At 41.1% G+C, this 15,529-nt stretch overlaps 1 protein-coding gene across 1 annotated transcript; it reads right to left on the bottom strand.

Moving 5' to 3' along the window:
* Window positions 1-11,258: 11,258 nt before the first annotated feature.
* Window positions 11,259-13,043, bottom strand: LOC311263815 (uncharacterized protein). The gene has a single exon (XM_084364136.1). It carries the CDS (start codon window positions 12,862-12,864, stop codon window positions 11,836-11,838), a length of 1,029 nt encoding a protein of 342 aa, XP_084220262.1. The 5' UTR covers window positions 12,865-13,043; the 3' UTR covers window positions 11,259-11,835.
* Between the last annotated feature and the right edge of the window lie 2,486 nt (window positions 13,044-15,529).

Here is a 15,529-nt window from a genome sequence, read left to right as displayed (position 1 = left end):
GAAAAATCGGCTTGCATTGTTTGAATGTGAGACTCAGGCGTGAATCGCACATTAATGCTTACAGTGAACAGAAGACACTCGCTGATGGATTTGAATGTCTGCTGAGGGATCTTTGTTAAGACTCCAAACAATAAGGCAATATATATTTTGACAAATCATATGCTGTTGTCATTATTGAGCTTAAAGTTTCCTTGCACGAGTGAAGCTGTAGTTCTCACAGTGAACAAAGCAAAATAGCCATAAAAGCCTGCTGACAGTCATTTAGGTAATGCACACATTATGACCAGTGGCAGTGTTTTGGTTGCAGAAAATACTTTCCCATTGTAAAACTGTAGGCTGTTAAGCAGCCTGGAAAATGTTGCCCCGTGTCAGCATAGTTAGAGTGAATGAGGCAAAGGCCAGACTCGGCTATAGCTGAGAGCCGCTGTCGGCCTTTTGTGTGTGAAACGAGCAGGCAAGACACTGGATAAGAGGAGAGGAGGGGAAAAAAGCTAATTATTTTTAACAGCTTAACACTCCAATCAAAAGAGCTTTCTGGAGATTTTTACACTCTGTTGTGGCTCACGTCACCAGGGTACATTAAACCCCTTAACAGAATGTCGCCTTTGTTCGCCTGCATTTCACACTAACAAGAGGCCCGCGTGCTACAGTACAATCCAGTTACACACACACACACCCTGTCATGTGATGAGACAAGAGACCATGCAAGCAACTGAAATCCTTCCCAAAAAAATCCCACATTTTCTGTCTTGTGGCTTCAGCATTTTGGGGGTTTCATAATGTGTGTGAGAGAGAAGCGACATGCTGAATGTGTTCAGTGGAAAAGACACTAGCGGTTACGAGGGGATTCTTGTCAAGGTAGCTCAGAATAGATTATGTCCATTTTTCCATTTACTCAATTGTTTTCCTTCTGCAGAGGACCAGACTTGAGGGTTTGCATCAAAGGACAACAGCACTGCCAGTGTTTCTAGATCGAATAACACAATGATGTTAAAGGTCTGTTTGGGGGTCTCAGGGACCCCAGCTCCTTTTTAACAGCTCCACAAATGTACTTAACATTGCTTTACCACTTTAATACTTCATAACTTGACCAAATTTTATGAGAATTGCTCCTAAATTAGTTTTTTTGTATCAATGAATTAAATGAGCCAATGCAATAGATGCTCATCTGTGTCTGATGTTGACAGTACTTCTGTGAATCCCAACTCCTCCCGATCCAAATTGAACGTAGAGCAGTTTGTTGATGGGGCGTCTAACAGGGAGCTTCACCTCTTAGGGCTCTAACTGACCCCAAACAGAAGTTATGTTGCTGTGTTGGACAAGAAAATGCACATTTCTATATGCTGGCAAATAAAAGTAACGTATATCTTCATACATAGCCCAGATAACATATTAAACGTGCAATATATCCCACAATACTTCCTGGTCATTTCTGTATTTTGTCACTTTCAAATTCAAAGTACATTTTGTGGGAAAGGTAAGGATTAACATTTTAATACTTTTCTACATATCGCTTTGATAATTTCAGAAGAAAGAAGAAACATTTTTATGAAATAAAGGACAAATGTGCAACTATTTTTATCATTATTGGTATTAGAACATTTAGAGTGAAGCCAATGTTAACAAAGATCAAGCTTACTTTCCAAATTAAGTGATTTGAGGCTGATTGTGAAATTATTGTCAAAATTCAATATATTTTACCCATGTAAATTGTAACAGGATACTCAGAAAGAAAAAATACAGTGGCCTTGCTTCATATGAGCTAAGGAGGGCACTGTTGTCCTCAACAAGTGTGCCATAATGTAACTTCTGCTGTTTTGCTGCGATAATAAAAATACCTACAAAATAGATTTACAACAATATATTCTGGGCATTCATAATGGGCCCAGAGAGAGCAAAGAGTGTATCAGCCTGATCTAACAGTGGTAGGTGAGACCATTTGGAAGTGATTTATGTCCCATTTTGCACTGATCCACAGCCCCGCGTTTGACAGGGTTAACTCACATCAATCACTCCTCTGAAGGTCCACTGCTCTCAAAGCCACTTTTTCTCTGCGCTCGCCTAAATAATAGGTTCTGGTTTCTTGTGCCCAAGAGACATGTAGACTAGCCCTCTTCTGTCAAGCGCAGATACCATCTCTGGACGGGAGAAAAATGGGAAATTCCTCGACACTTAAACGTTTGGTTGCACACTCTCTATCGCCGAGACTCGATGACAATACCGTCTGTTGTGGTTATCAATCATTTTGTCTTTACATGAGGGTGTGATCATATTTATCCCACAAGAAAGGCCCACTATTGTCCAGCTAGTCATCCTTCAAAAGACCCTCAAAACCCAACAACGTTGTTCCCCCCAAAACATCCCCACCCCTCTGTCTACCTGCTCTAATTAAGAGCCCGTCTAAGGGCTGCTCTCTTGTGTTGAGCATGTCTTCCTGTCTGGGCTACAGGCAGAGTGTGTGTCTGGGTATCTCTTTGTATAAGTCTATTTGTTTGATTGTGTGTGCGTGTGCTTCCAACACACTCAAGTATGACCACAATCACACACACACACACACAGCTAGTCTATTAGCGTGGCAAGAGGGGCACTCATTCCAGCCTGTCTGGTGGTAGTGCTACTCAAACACAGACAAAGCCACTTCAATAGACCAGTACAATAGCCATGAAAAGCTTTTATCACACTATGGTCCCTAACAAAGCCCTCCAGCCTCCATTTGCCACCTGAGGAAGTTCTAATTTTATAATAGAGTACACTTACATTGAAATGTACTTAAATAAATTCAAAGCACTTCTTTAGCCATCCACTTGATGCCTGCACGGAGGTTTGAGGGGAGGATTTAAGGGAGGAATAGACGCGTTTTATGAGCTTGAGTGAAGGAGGGACGGAGATACTGATTACCCAGAGAGTGAAAGGCTGCTCTTTAACAATCTACATGAAATGATGCAGACACCTTTATTTTGTATCAATTTTGAGATACATTTTGAGGTTTTGAATTGATCTAAAAATGCTCCAGCAGCTTTGAAGTTCTTTACATGATGGAATGGTGAATGAAAATCTGTCTAAAAGATTACAGTGTTGACATTTTTGTAAAATTACCTTTCCTGATTTAAAAGCACGAGAGTAAAACTGTAAGGGATAGTATGGAGCGCAGAGCTGAGCTAAGACAGTCAGGTGCAGAGCCAGAACTCTCTGGAGAAATAAACAGCCAAAGATGTTTACCGACACGAGAAGAGCTTAGATTTACATTACATTTTTTTCTTTAATTTTTGAAACTAAAAAGTAGACAGACAGAAACACCCTTTGTGTGCAGTTGCGTGTTAGTTTACAGCTAATGTAAAGTAATCTGGCTGTTTGGTGGGAATACGGCATCCATATGAGTAGCTCTAACAATGTTTATGACAAAGGTTTAGTCATTTATAAACATTTGAATGCATAATTCTTACAGATAAGTTGTAATCTATTCCCACGTTAGAAGTATTTCAGCAGGTGCAACCCTTAAATTGTCAGGAGCGCATGAACTCCTACTTAAGAAATTACGTTCGAACTAGGCATGTTTGAACTAACATAGACGATGGCTACTCTGAAACATCTAAAGTAACCAACATGCATTCTCAACTTTCACATCAGAGCACTTCGTATCCATCTGTCTGCTTGAACCACAAGCGGTGGCTACATGAACCATGTAGCCACCGTCTGTGCTGAAGCTTCCCCGCATTGCTTTTAAAGCTACCCCAAATTCAAGCCTAACGCCGCTACCTCTTGCCATTGTTCCCATTTTGCATATGGGCATCCCAGACAGCATTCAATGAAACATTCTGTGTCCCGTAAGAAAGATTCACGAGCGCTTAACATGCCATGATGGCAGGAGGACTTTTGATTCCGTTTTAGCACTCCATATGGTACCACAGCTCAGCAACGTACACTACCCAGCTGCTTGTGACACATTTATTGGCACAAAGTGCAGCATCAGTGGCCACTTTGACCAGACTGTCTGTCAGCTGCCATAAGGACAAGATTTGACTCAGATTAATTGGCCCAGAAGACTTGTTAGACACATGATTAGATGTATTCTAATTAGACATGCTTGGTGCATACTGATTTGTGAGTGAAATTTACCCTCAGTTTAATATACAGTAGTGAAGTGTTATTGTTGTATTATTTTCTATTTCTTTGTTCTGACTACTTCTGACTACAGACAGCCAAAGATACATTTTAAAGGTGGCTTTTTATAGCTAGCTCATTCTTCATACCTATTATTACTGCGTTTAGGACTGAATAAGAGGTTAAAATAGCATGTGCCTCATACAGAAGCAATTTAATCTTATACCTCTCATTTAGAGATACCATAATGTCTGCAGTTTGCCTTGATTAACTTGTGTTTGTGTGTTTGCTTTTGCCTGGAATTCACTCAACTAGTTTGTCTCCATGGCATCCAAGAAATAACCAGCAAACATGCGTTTTTTTTTTCTTTCTCCAAAGCTCTTATCTATTTTGTCGTCTAAGTACTTTTCAAGGTATTTTTCTAGTACGAGGCCACTGCAGAAAGCAGCTTTCAAAGACATTTGAAGAAACCAGGGCCACACAGAGAGGCTATTGGAGTGTTGTTGATGCTTCGCTAGATAGGCGCGGAATAGTCAAAGCAAAACCTTGTGTTGTTAGCTCTCCGTCGCACCTTTACACCTCTCTCATCTTGAACTATTGTTGCACAGCCCTTCACTGACATGCTGTCATCCCTGCATGAATCCACACACACAATAAAGCTTAAGGGATCCTTTTCTCCAAGAGGAGATAGGCCTGCAGACGAAGACAAAGGCTTCAAAATGTCTAAATTATCTCTTCTGGGTGTTCTTCAAAAGGTATTATAGCTATCTGGGAGAATCTTAAATGCTTTTGCCCTACATGTCAAGTCGTATTGTTCAAAATGCACATCATAAGCAACGGGACGTATGGGTTTTTTTCTTCTCTTTTTGCCAGGTTGTAATTTTGTGTTGGCACACACACGCACTACATCTCAAAGAATGTTACTGGAATGTTTGATCTTTGCTTGAATGTTGAGTCTGCACACACAAGATGCTTATTAGAGCAAGAGTTGGAATTTTTCCTCCATCTGATTTATATCAGGTGCAAGTGCATGGATGGGTAATTTGCTGATGGAAGCATTTTTATTACAGAGCTGTGGCTGTAGTGGAAATGATAGGCCTGTGTTACAGTATTTGTGGACTGGAGTTTACCCCATTTCTTTTGTCTACAGCTGATTCTCCTGGAATGTTTGTTTAGGCTCATCCCCTGAATGTAAGCCTCATCTGGAATGTGTAGCAGCGACCAAGATGGAGACAAGCTGTGGGATACACCTGGTGAGGGATACTAACAGACAGGATGAGATTAACCATCCTGTAATGCAACTTTCACATCAGAATCAACTCTACTGGCCTCGTATAGTCATATACAAGGAATCTGGCTCTCAACCTACCCACAATTCCAAAAACAACTTTCAGAAAAGATACACACAGTTAAAAACAAGGACGACAGCTGCTCATTTTGCCACCAAAAATATGTTACATGCATACTTCGCATCTGTGGTGATTCACATCCTTATATGTTTTTATGGGCGATCAAAATTAATGCATGGAAAAATGAGAATTTTTAAAAAACCCTAAAAAGGTTCAAGAAATTGCATTTTCGGGAAAGTTGGTGTATCCATAAAAGCAAAAGTGCAATGCAAACAGACTAAGTGAATTTATTATGAAGTACATGAAGCATGTGACTATTATATTCATTCTTCTATCACATTTCCCACATAGTTTTCCACCGTTTAAGGTTCGACTGTCATTCTTTTAAACATTTAGTTGTGCTGTAGCAGTCCCATTACGTAGCACTTGCCATCTTTTCTATTTTAGCTGAATTTCAAAATCTCTTTGGATTGATTGCAGTGGATTCAGATCGCCTGTATGGAGACTGGCTCCTAATGAGTGAGAGCAGCTTGGGGCATTCCCCTCACAGCCAATCAGGGTGTGACAATGCCCTTTTGTGAAGGCTTAAGAGAGGTGGTGAATGGCACCCAGGTCAGTCTGGTTCTGTCCTTGACATACTGCAGACCTGAAGAGTAAAATAAGTATTTTTCAGTTTCATTATACCCCAAAGAGGCCTTTTCATATTTCATCTTATTTTTATGTGGTTTGGGGCTGGTTTGTAGGCATTTTCCTGCCGCCAGAGCGCCCTCCTCTTCTCTTCTGCCCATTGTGTATATACGTAGGTTTTGCCCCAATCAGGCAGGAGCAGGTAAACCTGAAGATAAAACAGCATATACACACACAGTGAGATATCAGAAAAAGATGGGTGTTGTCATTCACAGGGGCAGCACATCGCACCACAAACAGTTTATCTCGCTGCCTTCGACTTCTATTTACAGTAGTGAATGTAAAGGCATTTTCATTTTCCTGTGCATGTTATCTGATTTAGATGGAAAAACTCAGGACTGAGGGATGATGTTAATGCTTACCTCCTACTGATTGGTTTGGCTGTCTGCATTAAGAGTGGTGGGGCGGACTGGGATGTGGGGAAAATAGCATGAAGCTCCTTACTGGTGGGTGAAAGGAAGAGAACGCTTTCTCCAGAGCAATAGTGAAGTTGGCAGTGAGAAAAAGTTGGAATAATAAAAGTGTGTTATTCAGTATTCCCAGTGGATCCATGCAGTATCTTAAAATATACAGTTTTTATTCTTATTTTTAAACAGTGACTACACTACGCACCGCATAACGGCAATTCCTTGCTCCACTGAACTATTTTAAAAGTATCTGCTGAGAGCAGTGATGTTCTGTATCATGTCTATAGACCTTGGTGCTGTCACATTCCTTCACCGGCTACAAATGGCAGCAGTGCTCCTGTCTGTCTGTCGGTCTGTGTCTGACAAAGGCCTGTTGTTTTCCCAGCCTTGTCTCTTTTCACACGCCAGCCTCTTTGGCTCAGAGCAGCTGCAGCAGCATTAGAATGAAATTATGGAAATATTTGTCCTACACGCTGTCAATTACGATCTAAACATCGATTCTGTCCAACTCTTCTTCCTGTATGCCCCCGGTATCTCATGTCCTGGACACATGATACGGTACAAAAAGTGATTTAAACAGGCATTCCCAACCAGTGCAGATGCCACGTTTGTGACTCAACAAGCAGTTTTTCGTTAGGATTCTGCAAAGTTGGTTTGAGGTGATAATTTTGAATTTGACCCTCAGGAAACAGAGGCCACTACCCTGAGCCGTAGCCAGATATGCATGTTTAGATTTCTCCTCCACGACCTCGGTAAACTCATGATTCAGCTTTAATGAAGTGTTGTTTCAGAAGTGCAGGCGTTAGTAAGGACTTAGCATCAAAACACAAATGAATCCAAAAACATATCAGACCTTTCAAGCCAATGTTTTTCTTCTAACGCCTTGTTAAAAACATGTGCTTTCTGCATCTCTTTAAGTCATCCATGAAGAAAATTATAAAATTGTTAGGCTGCAGATCAGAGACGTGCTAGAAGCCTATTGGTCACGGGTTTTCATGGAATCAGCCTCTGCAGGACTCTCGTCCACCATGTCCAAGTAGACAACGATGGATGTTTTGGCAAGGGTGCAAAGAATAGACTGAGAGACTACTCTGCTCGGGAAATCCGGGAAAAAAAATCCTTTTATAAACAGAGATTCAACAAGCTGTCCTTGTGTAACCATGACAAAGAAGCACACACAACAGTCAAATTTCGCCAAGGACACTATGTGTTGTCATACAAGCTTTTTGGTTTATGCTCCAGCTCATCTGATGTGTCAGATCTCCTTTCCCAGAGGATACTAAGGCCTGTGTGAAATTGATGTGAGCAACATCGAATACTTTCCAGGTACTTTAAGGACTCATACTGCACCAGTGTACACTTGGGGGGGTCCTGGATTTAATTTTCACTCATTCTGTGAGTCTCCATTACATCTCATAAATTTTTATTTCTTTTCCCGGCACTCTTATTTTGTAGAGATACTGTGAGGTCACATGAACGATCAACCAACTGCAGCGCTGACCCTTGTGCCAAGTTGTCGTGTGATATGTAAATATTCAGCCCATTCTCACACCCAATAGTAAAATACAATACAGCAGCCTGGTCAGTTGCCCAACTCTTCATTTGACACTGTGGTTACCCCACAATCATCACTTCTGGAAGCTCCCCTCTGGCATGGTTGTATAGTATAACGAGCAAGAAAAATCTGTGTCAGGGGTCGGTTGGATAATTCATACACAGGACCTTTCTTCAGGATACTGGGGTTTGAGTTATGTGTGTGAAAAGTGTCAATACTGATTTGTTTTTGAGTTAAAATGTGTAAGAAAGTTAAAGCTTCTGTTGGTAAGATAATAATACTGACGCTTTGGGTTTCTCAACTCATCAAATACTGACGCTTTTGGATTGTAGGTCAGGTCGGCCACCATTCGAAAGCATCAGTAGTTGGGAATGAGACTCAAAAAACAACTATCTTACCAACAGGAGCTTTGATGTTATGTAAATGAAATTATTTTTACACAGAGCAGGATGTTTTCCAAAACCCTCATCCATCCACAACCATTTGACAACATTAATAGCAGTCCAAAAGTCATAATAAGTCATATGTAACATGTTTGTCAGCAAGCTTTATTTTGAAAGTGTAACAAAATGTATTTTCACCAAATAGTTTTTGTGCCTAATTTCACCACGGAGCCCTGACCAAGCTGCTGAACTCATTGGGAGTGAGAACGTGTTTGTATATCACACTCTTGAGTAGCAGCATCAATTCAATGCCTAAAATATTTCATGTAATGAATCCAAGAAGTTCATGGAGGAAGTTGAAGCCACTCACACCGGTCAGGTCTAGTTGTTTAAGGGGGTTAAAACGGTTGATGTTAATGTTGGCGGCAACCTCTAGGAGAAATTGTGACAGGAGCAAAGGATGGTGTCAGGTGAGGTAGAATAAAGAGAGAGACCACATAGAAAGGAGGGATGTGTCCAACACTGGACTTTTGAGCAAGAGACTATCGTGTGTGTGTCACGTGAGAAACCAAAAGTCACCTTATAAACTTACGTACTTAAGTTGACGAACGTCAGCTGTGCGCACCAAACATTGCTTTGACCTCAGACATCCAGTGTCTGTGAGGTGTCTGTAAATCCCGCTGAGATCTGGAAAGTATATTCTGCCTCCATTAAAAATCAGCGCCGCCTGATTCCTCAGCATATTTGTGAAATTGATTTGGTGTGTCGCAGACAGCCACAGACTGTGCAGAGCCAGTCCACAAATTGCATGTGTGGTGTGAAAAAAGCGTGTGAAACCAAGTGTGAGGTGCACAGATGGAGGAGAGCAAATACACGGGGCCGGTGTGTTGATGGATACTGTGAATTTGATTCTTAACGGGACATTTGAGAGGGGGTTTAACACCAGTTAAATACGAGGCTATGATGTGTTCAACAAGACCGCAACCTAAGCTTTTCTGCTCATTTTCCACATTAAATGACTTTTAAAAGGTTACTACTTTAAACAACGGGATTTTCAATGCATAATAACTCTGTAATTAACCACATTTTCAATAAATTGAGGACTGTTTGGAGGACCGTGGCTTTACCTCACCCAGTTTGTATGCTTTAAGTTTCAGAAAAAGGACTGAGGTCGAAGAGTGCTAAGCTGGCTCAAGAATGCTAATAGGTCACAATCATCTGTGTATTTTCAGACAAATCTGATGAAAAAAGACCACTATGCTGGCTAACTTCTGATTTTCTGATTTGGTTTGTACTTTCCCCAGACTTGGCAGCCCGTGACAACGAGAGAACTGTAATACGAATTATCTGACATGAGTATAAATACTTTCCATGGGTAATTGACCCTTTTCCTGGACACACACGCTACGAGATCAAAAGGGTATATCCTCTAGACTCCAAGAGCCACTGATTAAACACATTTCAGAAGTATTTCCTTTCAATTTCCAGGGCAGATCTGGCAAAGGCATATGAGATGTGTTTCATTAAGTTGTGTCGTCAAATGCAGTCCCTCGTGTGTGTGTGTGCACTGTATGTGGGCATACAATGTACCAGTGTATGTGCATGTGCATCTGTCTACGTATATGGTGCACATTTTTAGCTTTTCAGGGGAAGTGACGAGGCGTGTTGCCAGACCAAGTTGCAGTGTTTCTCAAGAAAGACAAATGGCATTGTTCCAGGAGCAGATACCAGCTTTACTGCCAAATCCCTGCCGGCTGGACTGAAATTTCAGCCATGTAAAGAGAGCAGGAGTGGAGCAGGGCCTGACAAAAGATGACATTGGCTTGTAAGTTTTAGGCGATGACGCTCAGGGGGATTCCATTATGTGGCTGTCACACAGCATTAGGCGAGACACCAAACACTTTCATGTGTGGATTACCATTTACCCATTGGAGATAATAGATATTTGCCTTAGCTAATCCATTCCTCTATTGATTTTTTTTCTCCCTTTAATAACTTCTTGCAAGCAAGCAAATTTTAATAAGTGCAAGAATGCTGACATGTAAGAAGCTGGAACAAAGGGGCTGCGTTTGACACAGATAAGCCGCTTAATGTAGTTTTCCATACAAATATGAGATATAAGACTGTTTTTGACAACCTTATTTATGTCAAGCACGATATATGCAAATACACAGCGTGATTACAGTAAACCTAATTGTTAATCTTGAAAGATTACAGTGTAAAGAGGACGCAGTTATCCATGGAGCTGCTTCATTCTCAGATGGATGAGGTCAAAACATGTTCACGGTTTTTCACATTTTGTTCTATTACGTCTTTGTTGTGACACAATAGACCTCATACCACTACTTAAGATTTACAAAATTACACAAAATGAATAGGCAATTTTCTATATTTTCCTTATTGTTAACACATTCTTACAAAAAGATGAAAACCAACAATAAATCAGCACCACTAAGTATCGTGTGTGTGTCTGTATGTATCTGCAATAGACAACCATTGTTGCCCCAACACTATTGCAACACACCACGAGCACACTGTCACATGCTCCTTCGTCACCACAAACACAGCCACTCTAGGGTTAGGGTTATTTTGAGTTGATTTCACGCAATCACCTGATGTGTATTAATCCACTGCTGAAATAAGTCCCCAATTAACACACAATTAACTTGATTTAAAATGACTTAGCCTGTAGTGGGGTTTTATTTGTTTTTGTCTTTTTTGTCAGCTTGGGGCTGAGTATCACAGACAGGATTAAGGAAGTTAGAAAGCACTGAAATACAGAATAATGCTTTATTGGTTTTGGCCTTTTCAGGAGATTTGCTGACAATACAACAAATGTAGATTATTGATAGGTTGACCCTTTAATCTATTATATCAACACTTGTCTACAAAATCTCTTTTTTGTTTGGAAATGGCAGTACAGTTGAAAAATTTACAATAAAACATGTAAGATCATCAGAAACATTAACAAATTAACACGACTAACAGTTTCTTGTAACAAAGAATCATAAGTGTAGCAGGGATCATGCCTCCCAATCACCATAATGGTTAAACTTAAAACATAAACAACGAACTTCAACAGAGATAAGCCATGATATCACATTTACAGGGGTCAGGAAAATAAAGATTTTACCGCATTGAGATCTCCCTTCCAGGCTCACAGCACATCATGATTAAGCCAAACGGATCCTGGACACATCCTGTTCCACTGTCAATTAATTGCATCAGTATAAATCAAGCTATAAAAGTGAATAATGTGTGGATTGAAATTGTGTACAAAATCATTGTTTAAAGTCAGTTTCTTCGTCTTCAATTCAGTGGCAAAAACATCTTTTCTTCCTTTAGTTCAACATTCAGATGTTTGCCGTCTGGGGGCTCCTCGTCCTTGGCTTGGGCACCGGTGAAGGTTGTTGCTTGCCTTCAGCAGCTGTGGATAGCTGTGCAGGAGGCCTGTTTTCAGTCTGAGCTTCAGGCTGAGCAACATTCGAGTAACAGGCTCTGGGTGAAGGCTTGGGGCTCGGGGGTGGAGAGTCCTCAGTCGGGTGCATGGTCTCGTAGTCTGGGCTGATGGAGTCTGGCTCTCGTTTGCATAGAGAGAGCATCCTGAGCTCGCTTTCATCGCGGCGTCCCATTTGTTTTCTGCTGCGCCTGTGGCAGCAACATATTATGACGATAATGGTCAGCAACAGCAGAATCAGACCTGCTCCTCCTGCAAACGCTGCCACAACAGTTTTGGATGGAAAACAAAGCAGAGTCGGTGGTGATGGAGTTGGACGTTTACAGGTTGGACGAACGATGTCACTCCTCTCCTTGCTGACTCTGTTCGCCACACTACACGTAAAGCTCCTCTCCCCTTTCAGCTGTGCCAGGGATATGCTCAGTTTTTGTTTTGTTTCACTTGGTAAGGTCTTTTCATCGAGTGTCCATTCAAACACCAACCCCTGAGGGTTACCTACAAGGCAATTCAGAATGACAGCACTGGACTTGAAGTCACAGCTGTACGTGAGTTGAGGTTTTGATACCTTGGGAACCAAACAGAGACGACCGCTCCATGTTTTCGCCAGTGTACCATTGGAATGCAGCACATTTGCTTCGTAAATCCCTGCACTTGAGAATTGAAGGTTCCTCAGCAAAAGAGATCCAGTTGTCGAGATGTCTGCTGGCTTTCCAACAGAGACTCTGCCTCTCTGTCTGTAGAAAATGATCGAGTCGTTATGAGTCCATCTCAGCACGTGTGAGTTTTCAAGTCTGTCGTAGACAAAAGGCAGCGTCAGACTCTGTCCAACAGCAGCATAGAGTTCACAAGTGTTCTTGTTTGCTGCTGAGAGGTTGATGAATCCTGACAGGATGAAAACGCAGAGTGTGGCAGCAGAACACGCCATGATATGCAGAAGGTAGACCAGGGTATCCTTATAACAATCACCTGAGCATTCAGTTATCCCTAGTCCTTTATCTAATCTGCTGATTTTGTAGCCGTGACGGGAAAGAAGTCCTGTCAAGATGAGTCGTTACCCAGAATATAACTCGTACATACTAAATGTCAAATTTCAAGCCCTTTCAAAGAGAAGTGAATCCTCGGTAGGCAGGAACCATTATTAGGCAAGAGTCTGCTCTCAGTTCTCTGGGGATGACAAAAAACACAGTCACGGTCATGTTGGCAACATTTTCTGCTCGCATGACTAATCCGCAGGAAAATATTTAGAAATATGTGACTTGTGTTGCAAATCATTCCACACATGACCTAATGACAAAACAACTGTGGTGAAAACATTGCAGAATGAACCACTGAAACCACATGAAATGTGTTTAACTTAAAAAAAAACTGAATTGAATGTTTCACAAATAACTCTCAGTTGAGTACGTTTTACGATATCCTGGAATTCAATCGAACCGCTCTTCAACGACACATTTTTTTCAAACAGTTAGGAAAAAAATTGTCACAAAAACGCTTCACGTCAGAGCGTGTGTGCATTTGAAAGATTTCTGTCTCCTACAATCTAGAAAGAATCCAAAAAAGAGACAAAAGAAGAATAAAGAGGAGTGAAAAAAGGGGGTGAAAAAAGCTTCAGATAGAGTTGGCTGCGTTTGGCTGAATTCATGTTATGTTAACCACTCTTCCCGCTTTAACAGACTCAGTCAGATAGAGTCAGAGGCAACTGGCTGTCACTCAAAACTCTGCCTGCCAGTCTAACTGTTGTGGCAGACCCGTCCAACACAGTGACAGACGTCCATCTGTTGACTACACTTTGTAAGCCAGCTGCTGAGGGCTGGTAACTCAAACCCACTCATACTTAAACGTGTATTAGCACCAGTATAAAACACGTCATTAAAGGATCAATACCCCCTAAAATTCTGCAAATGTCCTACTGGAGAGTTATGTTTATGGTTTCTGTGTAGGTACCTACCTGTAGGTGTAATGTGAAATGAGGAGAGGCTCCCCTGCAGTGTTTGGGAATACACAGCCTTAGCCCTACTGTTTGTTGTGATTACCATGTTACGATTACAGGGGAAACAAGGTGAGGACTCAAATGCAACACACGGGAGGTTGGATTGGGGAACAAAAAGTAAGCTTTATTCGCAAAGCTGAAATACAACAACCAAGAGACCAAGGGAAACCAAGAACGAGTCACAATGGGCAAAAGACAAAGTAGTAACAAAGCTTAAACAAAGTGCAACAAAAGCAAAGTACAAATCAATGAAAAACAAGAGGAACAAAAAACCACGGACAAACGCGGAGGAAGACAGAAGAAGATGGACGAAGACGGAGCAAACTGACGAAGACATGAGGGAGAACAAAGACCATATACCGACAAACTAATGAGGGGATGAGGAACAGGTGGAGTGAGGCGAGAAAAAGACAGATGAGGGAAGGAACAGAAAAACACAGGAGGAACTGAAAAGCAAGATGAGACACGGGGGTAAAATAAAAAAATAAAAACAAAACGGGAAATGAGAACATAAAAAACTAACATAACGTTGGTGTTCATCAGCCAAAAGTCTACATCCAAGCCCTGAATACAGCACAGTTATCAGCGGGTTGACATGTTGTGTTTACTGCTTCTGAAGTGGAATAAATCAAAAATCTCCACTGGTGTTCATCAGGCATGCTAATGCTAATGCTACCCACAGCTATGTGTGAGATGCACTAACTATGGTTACAGTTGGCCAGTGTTCTGCTATTCATAATTGGTGCAGCAGCTTATATACACAACAAGGGCTGGAGTCCGGGTTAAGAAGGGTTTCAGAGAATGTGGCCGAACCAAACTTTCAAATCTAAGCAGACATATACAAGTTTATTTTAAACAGATTTTACACACAATATATCACTGGAAACATCATCATGCAAACAATGATATGATTATTTGCACAGCACAAAATAAATGTAGTGTGGAGTTTCCCTTTAACATCTATCAGACATAATATAACAGCTTTAAAGTACAGCTGCTGCCACAGTTACACAGAAAGGAGCCAAACACTAAAAAAGCTAAAAAGCTGAATAACTCATTTTTACTTGACATTTATGTATTTTTCAGTCTGTACTTGTTGTCTTATGTCAAACTGCTGAGGTGAACATCTCAGACTTTGCACACATTACGAAGAAACAATGATTTAAAGGGCACTACATGAATATCTCTGTCCGGTTATAATAGCTTGCTGCAAACTGTTCTGCAAACAAGACACAGCCAGCACAGTGTAATAAGCGAGTTACAACAGTATATTAAGTTACTGGAATATTATGAGAGGCGTCCGAGATTTATCATCAGCCACATATTTCCCTGCTGGCTTTTGCTTTATTTTTCCTGGTTATTGGATTTTGGCTGTCAAAGAATACAAATGACTTTTATTTGTCTACTCTAAATTGGTTTAGTCAAGGCTGCTTTTCCTGATAAAGCTATTGAATAATGAGAGGCCACCACCTCATGTAAATATCTGTTGCAAATGCTTTTGTTCTGGTGCCTTCAGCCGAGCGGCTCAGCTACAGAGTATGTGTATTTTGTAATTAGAGACGGTGGCCATGCTGTCACTTACAGTAAAAATGAAATTAAA

Source organism: Pagrus pagrus, assembly GCF_965226575.1.
Source record: "Pagrus pagrus genome assembly, chromosome: 10".
Classification (NCBI taxonomy): Eukaryota; Metazoa; Chordata; class Actinopteri; order Spariformes; family Sparidae; genus Pagrus; species Pagrus pagrus.
This window is presented reverse-complemented; position numbering and strand designations above follow the sequence as displayed.